We start from the raw sequence: 17,707 nt of genomic DNA, 5'->3' as shown, positions 1-17,707 counted from the left end.
TTTAGGTTACATATTATATGATTAAAATGTTTATGAACTATCTTTAAGGTCAAATGTGTGGCTTAGCTAAATTGAAAGTCTATTGTATTGAAGGACTGCGATCTAGGTCGGATGTATGACTTAGCTATGATCTAGGTCAGGTGTATGGCTGGGCTATAATCTAGATTAGGTACACAGTTGGGCTGTGACCTAGATCAGATGTATGGCTAGACTATGATGTAGGTCAGTTGTATGACTGGGCTATGATCAAGAGCTATGCTTTAGTGAAGGTGTATGGTTTGGCTATGTTTTAGGGTTATGTTCTAGGTCAGGTGTATGCCTGGGCTATAATCTAGATCACATCTATGACTGGGCTATTACCTAGATCAAGTGTAGGATTGGGCTAGGATCTAGGGCAAACGTTCTTGCTCAGCTGTGTGGCTTGGCTATGACCTAGATCAGCTGTATGGGTTGGCCTTGATCAAGGGCTTTGGTCTAAGTTAGCTGTGCTATGATCTTGGCCAGCTATGTGGCAGGGATTTGGTCTGGAAGAGCTCTTTGACTGAGCTATGGTCTAGGGTTATGGTCATGGTCAGGTGTTTGGCTGGGCTACAATCTAGGGTTATGGTCATGGTCAGGTGTTTGGCTGGGCTACAATCTAGGGTTATGGTCATGGTCAGGTGTTTGGCAGGGCTACAATCTAGGGTTATGGTCATGGTCGGATGTTTGGCTGGGCTACAATCTAGGGTTATGGTCATGGTCGGATGTTTGGCAGGGCTACAATCTAGGGTTATGGTCATGGTCAGGTGTTTGGCAGGGCTACAATCTAGGGTTATGGTCATGGTCGGATGTTTGGCTGGGCTACAATCTAGGGTTATGGTCATGGTCAGGTGTTTGGCTGGGCTACAATCTAGGGTTATGGTCATGATCAGGTGTTTGGCTGAGCTATGCTATCTCAACTCTATTGCGGGATGATCAATACGGTGGATAATTTTTTATAGATACACTTTAAAATGAAATTTATCATCCAAGTATTGCCTAAGCATACTTTGTTTTATTAGTTGAGAATCTAAAATTAAAAACAAAACCAATATTCATTCTGAAGTTTTGTGACTAATCCTTTACATTGTGTTCATTAAAGAATCTATTGGTTTCATAATTTCAAAAAAGGTGGAAAATAACAAATTGTTGGGACCAAATATTAAACCTCTTGTGACAAGTATTTAGTGAATTGATGAATTTTACGGTATTATATTCTTGATCATGTAGATTGTGTCAGTTTGCTGTCTGTGTATATGACTGAGTGAGATCGAATGTGAGAAACATCATTGTGTATTTTAGGAAACAAAAACAGTGGCTTGAAAGACATTACAAAATTCCATGAATTAATCAGTTGTTCAGTTAATCTGGTACTATTTGTTTGCTATTTGTCTTCACAAGTCGATCTTAGATAAGGAGCTGTTTTAGTTTAAAATCAAATGTACTGAACATTTGCTTGTAACTCAATTAATTTGTCTCATTCATAGTGTGATTATTACATTTGTCATATAATATAATTCTACGAGCTTAATTACAATGTTCAACAAATCAAAAAGCATATTGAAATTAGAATTCTTACATTCATATGGCTTGTTTAGAAAAAAGATAATTTAGCAATAACTTAATTATTTCAGGGATTTGCTCATCAACAACAACAATAACAAAGTTGAAAATTCCATACTGATGTCATAATTTTGTTGCAAGGAGCATAACCGTGGTTTGTAATGGTTTTGCACTACTGCTTTTAGCTGATAAAATAGATTGTAGATAAAGCCATTTGGATTAGATATATCAGTCATTGAACACACCTTTAAGAGATGCATCTTCTTATTTATGTTTTACATGTAGCTGTTATCATATTTAATGACCAAAATTATTGAGTCCCAAACACTTTTTGTTATCATTTCTACAGATTTCAAAACTATTTATTTACTGAATGTTTTTTTTCTTTTTTTTTCATTTTTTTTTTCAAATGAGGACTAATTTGAGTAGTGTTTTGATGATATATGACTATATTTTGTATATGTTATGCAGATGTATATATAGTTATTGACAATGACTTATGTAAATTAAATTGTTTTTCTCTTTCAACATATATTCAGACTGAGGCAGTCCGGTTTTCAAATCTCTTTCCCCCCCCCCCAAAAAAAAAAAAAAATACATGAGGATTGTCTTTAGAACAGTTGTCAAGATTTGTCCTTTACATGTTCATTAATTTCTTCACTATCATGTATGTAGTACAGATTTTGTTAAAGAAAATAAAAATCATTAAATAGCCAAACTATTTATATGGTTTCAGATACTTAACAGTTGTTGAAAGGAACTGTCCTCCAGTCTAGCCAGTATATTGTTTTTCCTATGACAAATTAAAATTTAAAATCTGATAAGATTAAATGAACATTCTTTGTTTTGTCAATACTAAAATAACCTAGATATCTCAACAGAATTTTGTTTCATGGGAGTATGTGGATAAGTGTCAGATGTTTCATGTTGTAAAAGTAGTAGATTGAGACTTTTGACTGGTCAGTTATGTACTGTAATGTTTGCTGGTCAGTATGCATGAGTGACCAGCTTTGTCAGACAGTTCTCTCATCTCATTGAGACTGCTCAAACATCACATCGTATATAAACTTCACGGGAACAATTTGTGAAATATTGGCAGTGTGCATTGTATGGTACGATTGTTGAGGGAAAAAAATAGCATTTTATATGGGATAATCGTTGGGGACCTTAAAATCCAAGGTCTGTTCCATAGATATATAGTTCTGTGACGTCCATTTATACTGCAGTGTTATTGTTTTGGATTGAGTGATCCATCGTCGGTGCTCTTGACTCTCCATCAACAAGTATAACTGATTCTTCCATTAGTCGCGTGAGCTGCCAACATGTTTGTGTAGTTGTGTACATAACTGTGTAGATTTGATCACAAGACTTAATATTCCCACACTAGTTTCGACAGACCACAATTGTTAATGTTCTTAATGAATTCAGCTTGATAGCAGTGGGACCAGGCATCACAACTCAGTCTTTTTGTTTTGGCATTTTATACATATGTTCAAATCAAACGGTGTAATGGAAAATTTGTTTACAGACAAGAAAACCAGTCTAATTGATAAGTCTTTTCAAACTTTGTTTTTTTCACAGATATTTTTTTAATCAGTTTATTGATTTTTTCTTTTTTTTTTCAATATTTTAAGTCCGATATCATTTCTACTTCTGGGAATGAGAGGTTAGCATTCTGTCTCAACTTATCTGGCATTTTAATTGGATCATAAACAGTGACAAGATCTTCGTTCGAGTACATTTTATATTTCTTTGGATGGATGGATATACGCAATACAATTATATATATTTTTTACACCACTAAGAGATTTATATACAGAATTTTCCCCTTTATTCACCATTTGGTTCTTAGTTCATTAAGTATCTAATGGATACATTTTAAAAAAATTGTATGCAAGTGTATTTTCAAATTTCAGTGTCACATGCACAATTAAGGATGCGCAGCTAAACATATACAAAATTTCAGCCTTTGTTAATTTCTCAAGTATGGATTACTTACAATACTTTACATGGTTATTTGAAGAGCTCAATACCATGGACCAATGACAAGTATTGAAATACTTTTTCAATCCATGAAAATTTTAAAGAAAGTATTTAAAACAACATCTAAAAATTTTTGATTAATATAATTTCCGTCTGTCCATCCTAATAGTCTGTAAACTGGCTGTACTATCTACAGTTCCCATGTAAACTTATTAATTACTAATGAAATAGCAAGACAGGAATTTTGTTCTTGTGCAAGTTTAACACACACACACCCTCCCCTTTCTTTTTTTTTCTTTTTTTTTTCCTCCTCCATTTCTCCAAAAAAAAATTTCTTTTTTTGTTTATATTTCTTTAAGAAGTGTGACTGGATACTTTGTATTATGGATGTTGAGTTGTTTATTGTCTTACCATTGCTCTGGCATGGCGATATAGTTTGTGTCGATATCTAATGTATAAGCCCTATGCCAGCCCCTGTCCTGAGTAGTTCCAGTGGTCACCCTCCAAACTTGTGTACATATATTGTAGTAGAACTGTAAATTATTCTGTTGTTACTTTTTGTGGTTAGTTGTTGTAGAAGATAATAAGATGGACATCAAGATGACTTAAATTATTGTGTATGATGTCAAAATAATCTGTTGCCTTTAAAAAGTCATTAAGACGATCATGAGCATGTGAAAACAAATGATCATTCATCTATTAACAACTTGCCCATATATGGTCATGATCAGAGAAAGCTGTTCTCATCTGCATATTCCACCAAATTATATTTGGACATTGTATTGTCACATATTTGATATATATATATTGACATCCCATCAAAACATAAGCTTTAAGGTTTTACATGATGTATATTTCCTTTATAATTTATTTGCCTTTTGTTTATCAGAGATGCATAAACATGTCTGAATCATATTATGTAGAAAAAGCTTGTGCGAATGTTCATCAGCTACAGGTATATTTCTGTATAGATAATGTTGTCAGATAACTTTGCCCTCTGGTACTAATCACGTCTGTGAAATCCCTAATACAAATTGATCACCAGTCTCGTTCATTATTAGGTCTGGTCCAGCAATCATAATTTGTGTACTTTTCAGAGGAAATTTCATGCTGTTTAGTATAGATCTGAAGTAGGAAATTTTCATCATTCAGATTTTGTACTATTCAAAAAACTTTTTATCTGGTAACAAACGTGGAATTTTCAATGACAACAACTAAATCGTACATTCAGCATTATATAGTTTATCGGCAAATGTCAACTTAAGTTAATACAAATAGTTCAAGACATAGCCGATTTAATATTTTGTAACAAGCAGTTGATATGAAATGAAAACAAACAGAAAAATGTATGTAATTCTTACAGAATTCTGTATCATAACATGAAGTTGTATTTCTTTTGCATTTTTACTTTGAAATGTGTAGATATCTTGTGTTTAACTCAGGGTTACTCTGTATTACAGATGTATGTAGGAAACATATGTCGGTGTTCTTTCTCTAAATGCCACATCCTTGTAGAATATTGTAGCTGTTTTAACTCTCTATTATAGCCAGACTAACAGTTTTTAAACACCTGCTGATTTTATTTTATTTTTCCGTACATTTCTGATGAGATTATTTTAAAGATCACAACATTGTCAGTTTTGTAATATTTTGTGGTTCTAAATTTTACTGGAATTTCAGTATGTAAAACATAAAACTTGAAGATTTTTGTTGATAATGCTTTTAGATTATGTATTTAAATATCTTAAACAGAACTAGATATCTTGTTTCTATATGAAACATACTTTGCTCTATTGTTATTCATATAAAGATGTGTTATTTAAAACACAAGGATTAGAAATTCTTAGGGCCAAATCCTCTAGTCATTCAGCAATATTAAGTAAAGCATTGGCCTCTGACAATCAACCTCTGCGACCTTTATGTACAGATGTAGATGTGGGGTTGTAAGCCCTCCGATTCCATGTTTACATCAGGTTACCTCTATAATATCACAGCGTGGAGTATTATATACTTGTATTAAAATTACTTCAGACTTTTTCGTTTAATCATTGGCTATTTACAAGGTAACATATACCAACAGGAGTGCTGGTCATTTGTTTTTTTAGATAATCTTGGAAATTTCTGAAGTGAAAAGATAAACCTGAAATAATGACTACAGATTTAAGATCTGTTTTTCAATAATTTTCAATTGATTTCAACTAATTTAAACTGATATTTCATCAACTTAATTTAAAAGTTGTATAACTTGGTAGACTCCTGAAAAATTCCTCTTGTGTTGCTTTTTTCTATGAACTCCTTTTCACCTTCCGTTATTTTTGTAGATCCCATTAGCAGTTGTCCAGTGAGCTATGCGCCTTGTGATTTTTGTATGTACAAGTTTTGGATTTTGCAGACTATAATTGAAGATGTTATATAATAGTTCTATGATGAGAATTTATGTTGTGAGAATTTGTAATATTTAAGTTGTATATATATTATGCAATATTCACATCTTTGAGCATATAACATTACCAATGATACTGAATCTATCTATAAATCCAAGTAAAAAAAAATCTTTTAAATTATCAAAAACAATATATGAATATTTATGATAATTTTATAAGGGAAATGTTTGAATTTTCAAATTTTGTCTTGATAATTCATTAAATTTGATTTTAGTTTTTTGAGATGTATTTATATGGTGTTATATGATCTTAAAAACACAAATTGTAAAAGGGAAATGTTTTGGTGGTGCATTTTCTAAACTGATTCATTTGAAAAAATATTGAGATTTGAATTCTTTGACAAGATGGTCTGTGCCTGTTTTCTCCCTGCTGTGCACACGACTTAGTCAATTTTATTTCTCCAGCTGTATCCACACCCACCATTATGCTTGCAGTATCAAGTACAACCCTGTAGGATAGCTTCCTAGCAGCCTACAGTAACCATTGTATGTTTCTAGTGGCAAAGTTTTACAGAGACATTTGGAAAGGTAGGTTGACCAAAACCTATTATACACCAGCTTACCACTGACCACAATGATCAAAGGGTATTGGTTTGGTGGTAGGTCAACAGTTCAGTGAACACCACTGGATGGTCAGCAGCTCTCCCAGCCTTCTTGTCTAAAGGTTACTGGCCAGTTATTTCTGTATTCCTGACTCAGATAAGGGGCTAGGCTTTTTACAGGAGATAACCAAAAATTTGTTTGTAATAATACTGAAGAGTAATAGACATAGGCTGGTTTATTACATGACATGGGCTCATTGCAGGACAGACACCTCTAGTACAACAACTTCCATTACAATTATTACTGCAGATGGGAGTTTCAAGTGTGTGAAGATCTGAATTTGTAAACCATACAGGTAACTTCTACAAAGTGAGTAGAAAAGCTGCTGATAATCCACCATGTTTTTATTTTGGTGTGGTCATTGTGCTACCAGCTGACAAGGTAGCTAATTAGCTTACCAAGTGATTCAGTTGTCTATACTGGGAAGGCAATCTACAGGAAGTGTCTTACTGTTTTCTGAAGCAAGATTTTACTGATGGCTGTTCAATTAATATACATGTAGGCAAGATCACTGACTATATGAAAGCTATCTGACCAAAAGAAAGTGTCTTGATCTTCTGTGTCTGTTTGTAGTCTGCTGACTATTAATAAGACAGGTTTAATGCCTGGTAGGGAATAAGCTGAGTCTGTTGACCTGACTGGTGTATAGCCTGACCAATAACAGGTAGAGAAGCAGCAGTATCTGTCACCAGTGGTACTACACGGTAAATTGACTGCTGAATTAACTACTTTGTCCTCATTTACATGTAAATGATTTGTAAATTATTCTTCCTTGTGTAGCACTAAGAAATCATGATGTATACAAATAAATTCTTACAATGATATTGAGCTGTTGTGTTTTATTTTACTTTAACCAGTTAAAATCAGGCCGAACTTTTATATCCTCAATTAATTGTTTTACCCAAGGACACAGCCATGTCAGCACAGAGCAATCCATTTCTCAACTTCCTGAGAAAAACAAACTACAATGGGTAGGGAATGTCAAGCCAGGTACCTCAGATCTTATCCATTAGAGGGTATGTAGGCCAACAATCGAAGCAAAATATATGTGTGCCCACACCAAAGAAATACTCCAGACTTTTGGTTGACCAGTAAACATGAATTTTCTCAAGCTCCGGCAAATTTCCAGGTGAAAAGGGCTAGAACAAGTATAAAAGCTTATTTATTGTACCTAACTAGTAACAAATACTAAGAGTAGGTAGAGCTCTATTCTTTTATTAAGTTTACATTGATTTTATTGGATATTCTTGAAGAAACAACTTCGAAATGGCTGGAACCAACGCCAGCAACAGGCGGAAACAGGACAGAGGGTCGCAGAATGTTAAAAAAAAATCAGGACGTTCCCAGAGCTCAAAACAACGGTCTAGAAGGAGTTCCAGGACTCCGTCTCCTTCTGATCCCAACAGAGTAAGAGGGCCAAGTAAGGGAGTTGATAAAAACAAAAACAATGTAAATAGTTTAAATAGTGTTTTCAAGTTTGTTGAAAAACTTAAATGTTGCTATGCTAATGCAAACCAGTTGAAAAATAAAATGGAAGAGTTTGAAACCAGGATTAGAGATGCAGAACCCCACATCATAAGAATAACAGAAGAACTAACCTACAGGCACTTTCCACGTGATATGATAGAGATGTACAAGGCAGTTAGAGGAAAATATGATGAGGGGGCAACACAGTTTTTAAGGATGTGGTCCGATACTTCCGGGAGATCCAGCACAAAAACTAACTCACTGAAAATATACCCAAAACATGCCAGAACATCATTACGGAAAAACCCCTTCTCCATTAGAGCAACAGCTGTATGGAACAGTTTGCCTGACCACATTGTAACTTCCAATACACTAAACAGCTTCAAAAACAAACTGGATGACTGCTGGAATGGGCAGGAAATAAAGTGTGACTATAAGGGGGCAATACGTATAACTACCGGACAAGACATTTATAATTACAATAACAATTCTTATGAGTCCAACAAAGAGGATCCTTAACAAACCTGTGCTGGAAAATATCATTAAGAAGTTTCATTAAGTAAGATTTATTGTATCAAAATGAATACAAATATGAAAAAGGTAATAATGAGTCAAAATATCTAGAGAGAAAACACTTCTATTTGTTTTAATGATAAATTGGATAAAAATGTTTGTAAAAAAGAAACAGCAAAGGGCTGTAGCTCTTCCCAAAATTGTAAAATTGCATTACCATAAAGGACAACACAGTTTCATGTAATGATAAAGTCTACCAAGTTTCAAAGAAATTGGTAAAAACTGCAGGCTGTCAACAGATTCCTATATTCCTATATTTTTATAAACCTGTTTTGAAAGACCTATATTTCCTATATTTTCCTATCTTTTTTTTTCAAATATTCCTATATTTTTCAGGAAATTTGTCGCCGATAAATGTAGAGAGTGTAAATATTTCTTTGATACTGCTTTTGGCTACTTTATTTCACAAGTTACAGAATTCTTAAGTCTTTAACAGCGTCACCAGCCACCAGAAATGATTCAGTGCATCTCTTTATCACCTGTATGGACACCTTACAAGGCAGTACAACAGAATATTGGCCTTTTAGGTGCCCATTCAGATGATGACGAGCTATGCAACAGCTCTCTGCCTGGATTGTGATTCTGTTGAAGTGAATGGTTACTTTAACCTGGTTTTTAATCATTGATTAATATAGAAATAGTAAGTGAAGGTAGGAATTGTTAGTATAAATGTCTTTGAATGAAACAATTTTTGTTTGGAAAACTCCTATATTTTGCCACAAAACTAGCAAAAAACTCATATATTTTGCCTCAAAACTAGCAAAAAACCCCTTTATTTGTTGAAAAAAACATTCTTATATTCCTCCTATATTTTGAAATAAAGAAATTAGTTGTAAACGAAGATTGATGTTTTGAGAAACAACAAGGGGCAATAATAGTGATTAAGCCTGCTTAATTTTAAAAAGATAAGTAGAAAACTGGGAGATCTCGGAACAAATAAATGTTATGATGCATGGACAATGCCATATGTTATGTCAAAATTTTAGATAGGTGTATAAAAAGTGAAAACTTATCGGTGGTTTGTCATGTGGTAAGTTTTATATATTTAGTAGATATCAAAAAGCGTCAATTTTTATTGGTGGTTGATCATAGTTATATCTCATACAATGTATATTTTCTAGACATCGATATGTAAAATTTTATTCATGGTTTTGGTGGTTTATCAGGAAGTGACTTCTAGTTACTATATTTTCTAGATATCAAAAAGTAACAATTTTATCAGTGATTGATCCCAAAATAATGGTTTTTCGTTACTTCCTAAAGACCAGAGGTCCACAGCCTCTTGGTTAAGACACATAAAATTGGTAAGAAAGCATTGATGTCGGAGAGACTTTCCATCAAAGCCAATGGCAGAAAGTTTTGATGAAGAACACATCAGAACAGTTATGAGTTGTTGATGCCTGTAGAAATATTCCTCAAAGCCAGCAGCACAAAGTTCCTTGGTGAGAGGGCTGGGTCAAATATAGGTAACAGGACACTTGGTATACCTAGAAAACACAGATTCAAATGGTCATATACGATTAAATAACGAAGTCTTTAAAATCATAAATCATTATACTACATGTATTATTCAATATGATGAAAATCTTTCAATGGGGATGTTACACTTAACTGTTGTTTCAAAGTATGAGCTCAGTTTAAACAAGTCGTCAATGACAACATAAAAATGACATCACAAGAAATACAATCCTCTCACAATTCAATAAGTACTATGCAATAAAGATGGAAGAAAATGGGAAGTATGCCAAATTTGTTCCAAACTCCTCAAGGAAATATTCTGCTAAGATGCTGAAAAAGAATTTCTAGAAATAGTAACAATGACCTTAACCTTAACTTTGAATAAAATCTTACATTTGCAATTTATGAAAAGTAATGTATATCTGTTTATGATAAACAAGTCTCACCTTGTTCATACAAGAACAGCATCCTGTCTAGAAGGATGAGACTCTCCACTACCGGGCCAAGCGACAACCGTAGGGTGTAGAAGGCCACCACGTTTTGCCAGTAAGGGAGATAACTCTCTGCCTGCTGCATAACCTGGACTGGAACACTAGTGTAATCCAAACCTAATCTCTGCAGTCCATTTTTAACGTAGCTGTAACATTACATGTAATGATAAAGACAGTGTTTCCAAAATTTTCCACAACTGTAACTCACAAAGTCTCACCGTATCCTTGTGAAATTCAGATATAATCAATATCATTCCTTTTGAACCATCAATAATTTCTCAAATGTAGTTAAATATCATGACAAAGAACTTGGAAATATATAGTAATTCTAAATGGCTATAATTTGAAGTGTTTGACCAATCTATTTTTCTCTGATTTGTTGTAATAGCTTACCTTTCAAATGACAGATTCTCTGTGTATTTGGTTGTGAGTCGTACACTGCCCTGAATGAAGTCTGGCTGTATCTGTCTAATGATGTACTGTAATGCTGCTCTGTAGCAGTGCATCTTCAGGTTCGGTGGGTTAGCTGATAATAGTAAACATTGACTAATAGAATCTTTAACCTCTTTTGTAGTGAGATAGGAGGCAAACTTGACAAACAGAATGCTTACCAAGTCTTCCCCCTTTGGTTGAGATCCCTCTACCTTACCTACATTAGGGAAATAATTTCTGCTGTTGACCTTAGATATGTTGTTATTATACCAATTGGTAAGAGAAACATTCATCTTAATAAATATGTTAATATTGATTCAGGCAATTTCTTCAATGAAATTCATGTTTTATACAGTTTGTGATAGAGAATAGGTAGTAAGCAGACATCTGTTCTCCTGAAGTTGAAGGAAAAGAATCTTCCTTCACAACAAATTAATATCTTTTACATGAACTTAACCACTGAAATCACATTATTTTTCTTGACTTTTGTGGACACTAAAGAGAGGCTAAATTACAATAAACAAGATTATCAGTGAAACTGATGAATACTCTCCGAAAACCATTTGCTTTACACAAAGTTTCATGATCCTAGTTTTAATGCAGGCAAATCTATGCTCATGACACAAAAGTTTAACAAAGGCCAATAACCCTGTACTGAGTGGTCATGGGCTTTTACAACTTTGATACAAATGTAAGATTTTGTTTATCACATAACTAGGAAATTCATAAAAAAAAAATCTATAAAAATTTAATTTATTCATTCTACAACAGTTGCAAAACAAGTTATTAAAACTTCTATCAATAATTTTTATGGCCTGGATGGAAGTACATCTGGGATCTAACTGTGGAAGGAGGCTGGATAACCCGTGGAAACCCACATGGTCAAGCAGGTGACCCTGTAACACCGAAATCACACACTAGATGCCTAGATGAAAGGCGGGTTTGTTACAAAATTGTCACCTGTCCATCCGAAAGAAAGCATTTATCACCTAGATAAATTCTTTTATAATAATTCTGTCTCTGGTGACATCATAACTGAGAGAATTAAAGTCTATAGCCAACCACACAGGACAGGCAAAGTGTTGAATATGTTTTCCTAAAGCATTAACACAATGGGTATACTAACGTTGATTACAGAGATATCTGACAATACATACTTAGTCCTTAGTCCGGTATACTACAGATGCAAAGGCAGTTCAAACATGATTAAAAGAATTCTCAGAAAAAATTTGCAACAAATTCACTAAATATACATATATAGGTATAGTTAGATATATCACCAATGAGTCTTTCTTTGTAGGAATCTGCAAAGTGACAAGCCATTTCTCTGGCCTCAAAACTCAGGTAACTGTCGCTGAGATTTCTAGTGAACTGGCTCATGGGATACCCCACATCACTACTGCTGTCCTCCATTCCTCTGAAACACACATGCTAGGAATTTATAACAGATACCATTGATTGTGCACAAGTTTATGCCCATGTGTGTCAAAATACAAAATGGAAGACAGTAGTCATCTGCTATCTCTGATAATGCTAAATAAGTGACATGAAAAAACAAAGAGTACTGCAGGCCAAGAATTATTCAGGATCTGATGTATCAAAAATAATACAAATATTGAAATGAGGACAATAAGTCAAATTGTCAAGAGAACTGGTTTTCTTTCATAATAAATTAAAGCATACACTGTGCAAAGTTTTATAGAGCTGTATTAGAAACTTGAAAGAAATCTGGATAAGATCAAAATCCTTAAAAGAACAAAGGACAATAACCTTTTGAAATATGTTTGAATCAAAATGCGGCGCATGAGAACACAATTTCATGTAGAGATTTTCAAGTCTACCTAGTTTCAAAGAAATGGGTTGAAAACTGAGGGGGAGGTATCGGGACAAGATCAATATGATGAAAAAACAAACAATAGTGGATAACTTTTCCTAAAATTGTAAAATCACAATCAACTGAGGAATACAAAGTTTTATGTAATGCTTATAAATCCTACCAAGTTTCAGAGATATTGGTAAAAACCTAAGGCAGGAGATCTCCGAACAAAATTAACATGTTAAAAACACAAAGGGCAATAACTCCTTAAAAGAATCCTGGAATCAAAGGGATATGTTACGAAAACACAACTTCATGTCATGTGGATTGCTCCAACTAAGTTTGAGAAAGGAGATCTTCAGACAAGATACTACATGACAGAAAGTACTAAAATAAAATATCTTCTTCATGATGTTGCACAGGCAAAGTAAGATATAATGTAATTATAGAGTGAATCAATATGATGACCTTTGACAATGACCTTAGCCTTGGTAAAAAAATCTGACACGTATAAGGATCTACAGTGTACCTTTTACTTAATATCAAATTCAGTTTACTGAAAATGTGGATAGGAATATGGAAAAGTTACTCACAGAAGAAATCTGATTGTTAATGGATGGACATAGGGCAGAGAAAATGCTCCTTTAACATTGAGTAAATTTTAACAAATACAAACCCCTCTCTAGTGCAGGATAACTTCATATAGCAGCACGCCACTGAGGCCACACCAACAACGTCTTGACACTGGGCAAAAATTCTCAGCATGGTGGGGGTTAGATCACCGCAGGCATGGAGACCAGTCAAGAGAAAATGAGATAGATCATCAGGAAGTCTAGAGTTTAGCTCTAATTCATCGCTAGGTACAGGTGACCTTGATTCAGAAAGGTCATCAGGAGGTAACCTCAACTGGGACAGGTCAACATCAGCAGTTGTATACTTTGGACTTGGATTTGACTTGCCACCAATTAATTTGTCATCTGATTCTTCTTGGTGTCTTGTCCTAGCGTCTTCTTCCACTCCGTCTCTAAAAGAGTTCTTTTTTGAGACACAATGATTTGAACAGTGTTCTGAATCTTCTAATTCTGATTCTATATACAGATTGGAAGGATTTTCATTTGGCAATTTTCCTACCCCATCATAATTTAAACAATTAGACTGCTTTTTGTAAGAGTCTTTGACTATTTCCAAAAACTGATCAGCACTTGTTCCTGGTTGGATGACACAGGTCACATGATCAGGTAGAGAAGTTTTATTGATGGCTGATAAGTCCTCTTTGATACTGTCTTTTGAGTCAGTTCCTTGGTCCTGATCTGTTAAAAGTTTTCTCTGTTGAAACATAAAATAGAGTTGAAAACTACTGCATCCATGGAATAGAAGATTTCATCTTCCTTTGTTTGGAAATTTATAGCAATAAAATGACATTACATGTACATACTTCCATATAAATCTCTTATACCTGTTTCCTGTTCTAATTCATTAAAGTTACAACAACTAGATGGAATTTGGAGCCCAGAAATCTGGATCTATCTTCCATGGATTATTAACACCAGTTCAAAGCAAGGCAAAGTCAAACTGCCATTTTAGGGTCATACTGCTGTTCCTGACATATGCATGGGGAAAATGTCAAGGTCAGCTGAGGTCCATGCAGATTTCATTGGACAAATGGTCTTTGTATGGTCATGAATTATATCAAATGACCTGCACATCTCAAACTTGAATATAATTCAATAAAAGAAAATAACTTAATGTTTTAGCCTGACTACATTTTTCTTACCTTTAACTTTCTATGTATTTTCTTTTGAATGGCCCTGAAAAATAAGTGTTCAAATAAAAGAAATAATTTAAGATCAAATTGTTTATCAAATATCAAATCCTTCATTGATTCAGGTTGGAGCAATCTTTTCAAAAAAGGCACTAAACATAATAAGCCTATAAATGACATAATGATGAAGATTTTAAATAGCGAGTGTGTCCTTACTTGTCTATTTTCTTTGCTTTTGGTGCATGGCTGTCTGCAGCTTCTACAGTGGTGACTTTGAACCCATAACCGAATGCAAGAAGTCTGGACAGGTGACCTTTACCTGCCCCAACATCTACCACATGCTCACAGTGACAGTGACCTCCCAAGAGCTGTATTGCCTGTAGCGTGTAAAACATGAGGAGCTGATAAATATATGATTGAATTGTGGACATTCTGTGTATCTTCATTAATAACAGTTACACATAAAATTCTTTGAGAATTTATTTATTATATATCATTACATGAATGAATGTTTTATCTTGTGAAATGACAGAGATACACCACATGTATAATGCAATATATTACATCTATTATATCTTCAAAGGTTTTTCCTTCCTGCATTCAATGTTAATGACCATTGACACATTTCTGTAAACCTCCTGAATTTTTACAAATGATGCTGAAGATTTTAATATGTCAAAAAGCTATGCACTTGAAATCATATCTAGGTAGCTATTGAGAATATACATCACAGCCGAGCATTGATTGACACTGAATCTTTTGGTAATTAAGAATATGAGGTCTGACACATTTCAAGACATTTCCTACTTGGAACCTTTACATCTGCTTGTGAGTGTTATTCAGCTGAGAAAAACACTGAGAACAATTCTTAATTTGATTCCTATAACTTTAAGAATGGACTGTTTGTTGGTATTTTATGTAAAAGACTACACTTCCTTATCCTGACTTTATTGCATTACTCTAAATCTCTTGATAATTCCGAACAATTTTTTACAACAAAGTTTGATCCCAATGACATTGAAAGTGGACAATAAGCCTCTGCCAATAAAAGCTATGATGTGCCACATATCTCATAGCAAAGACTAATTCTCTAATTACCTTTCCAAGTTGTAATATCTCATGCTGTTTTTTGGGTTTCACATTTGCACGAAAGCAGGCATTGAGTGGAAGGTATTGTCCACATTTGATGTCAGCTCTGGCCTGTTTCTGAGTTGTGACATCAGAATAAGGTGAAACTATTATCTTCTTTTCATTGTTTGGATCAGCTGTAAAAAGTCCTTCACCAACTGTATCATGCTCCAGATCTACCTCTTTTCTGCACAATGAGAGAGCATGTGTAGACTCTCTGAATGCTAGCAAAGTCAAAGGAAGATCTTTCCTAGAAAAAGTTAAAATACAAAATTTACTTGTCTGATGAATATTTGTTTAGCTTATTGTAACCCTGGTAAAAACTAGCCACAATATACTTCTCAGTTACAGAGAACCTCTCTTAAGCTTGATCGGTTCATTCTTAGATTTTGTTATCACATCAAATCAATTAATTGAATGTAGCATTATTACTTCAAAAGTTTAAACTTCTCTTTCTCATCAGTCACTTAATAACATGCTTGTTACAATATTAGCTCCCTTTTGACAGGAGTTGAAAGTTGAACTCTTAAATGTACCTGTTTGGGACAGGCAATGAGCAGTCAAGAAGAAAAGCTAGATCAGGAGGGTCAAGTTGTGATAATCCATCCCTCCAGCCCTCTGGAAGTCTATCCCATTGTCCGTCTGTGAAAAAATCCTGTCAATATAAAGTTTACACATTAATAATACTGACGAAATGATTGCTTGATTTGCCAACAGGTTTAATATTTAAGCCATGCTAACTCTCATCACCTAACTGTCATATCATCCATCTAAGGGGAGCCCTCCCCCATCATATTATTCATCAAAGTCCTTACTGATGTGAGATTCCTTGCCTCACACTCTGGGGTTGAGAATGCAGGGAGGGCACACCTGGTGGGCACTCCCGTTTCAGAAAAATAACAACATAAGAGAGTTAGCACATTTCTTATTATAATAATTATCCCTTTGGTGTGAAAAAGAAGGATCTCAATCTAAAAAGAAAGATCATTAAGTTGTAAACACTCAGCAAGACTCTTGTTTCTCCATTCAATAATAATCTTCACCTTTATGTTGAGATCATCAAGTGGATGAAAGAAGCCTTGATACTCTTGTCCAGGGCAAGAGAAATATACTATATTGTTGTCAGTGCTATCAATGGCAGTCCTGCAATGTTTCTCTGTACCATGAGTAAACCATATTTAAGATCATTATAGATTTGGTGCAGGAAAATACAAAAACCTGTTAGGTAGGAATATTGACTCTATTTTGAAATATACCATTTTTTTTACTGAAATATGTATTCAGATCATAATTTCAATTTTGAGACTTCAATGCATTCAGAGGACATCTTTCTCCTATTTCCAAAGAGAACAGGAATAGATTTGAAAAAAGTGCAACAAAGACCCATTCGTCTCCATTCTCTAGTATATTTCCCTACTTATAGGCAGATTGGGTAGCAATAACACTAAACAGCCAATATAAAAATGTCAATTAAATATCAAATAACTCATTGTCTGAATTACATTTGTGTGACCTGTTTCTTGTATAATTAATATGCAAGCTGACAATTTCAGAAATGTTTGTAAATATCATATTTGTCTAGTTTTCTAATTTTACAGGTAAGAAAGGCGAGACGTTTTTTTACTCATTTGATTACTTGCAATATTCCTATGACGTTGGCAGTACATGAGCTAGTGATAAGGAACTGACTTTGTTAAGGTTACACTCTATCAACGACATACACTGTACTATAAAAATCATTCATATTAATAAGCAAAAATATTCCACAAATTGCGATCGGTGACTGTACAGTGCTCAAAAAAATATCAGCACACAGTGTCCGGGGAGCGAGGAAATGAAAAAAGCAATTGTTAACATACCGATATGTAAGCATTGATTATCCACCTGTATGCATTTATGAACTTCACCAACTTCTCAACTTGTTGTTTAATCAATTTTATCGTGTTACTATCACAAGAACGTAGATTCAT

At 34.1% G+C, this 17,707-nt stretch overlaps 1 protein-coding gene across 1 annotated transcript; it reads right to left on the bottom strand.

The window, feature by feature from the left end:
• Positions 1 to 7,434: 7,434 nt before the first annotated feature.
• On the bottom strand, positions 7,435 to 17,707 carry LOC132546835 (methyltransferase-like protein 25B). The gene is made up of 10 exons (XM_060210557.1): positions 17,597 to 17,707; positions 16,274 to 16,392; positions 15,708 to 15,987; positions 14,826 to 14,986; positions 14,622 to 14,655; positions 13,524 to 14,173; positions 12,312 to 12,448; positions 10,993 to 11,125; positions 10,555 to 10,745; positions 7,435 to 10,137 (listed from the first exon to the last, which is right to left on the bottom strand). Exons 1-10 carry the CDS (start codon positions 17,705 to 17,707, stop codon positions 10,034 to 10,036), a joined length of 1,920 nt encoding a protein of 639 aa, XP_060066540.1. The 3' UTR covers positions 7,435 to 10,033.

This window comes from Ylistrum balloti, unplaced genomic scaffold (genome assembly GCF_031769215.1).
Source record: "Ylistrum balloti isolate Yb309-2 unplaced genomic scaffold, AGI_CSIRO_Ybal_v1 Utg369916, whole genome shotgun sequence".
In the NCBI taxonomy this organism is placed as follows: domain Eukaryota; kingdom Metazoa; phylum Mollusca; class Bivalvia; order Pectinida; family Pectinidae; genus Ylistrum; species Ylistrum balloti.
This window is presented reverse-complemented; position numbering and strand designations above follow the sequence as displayed.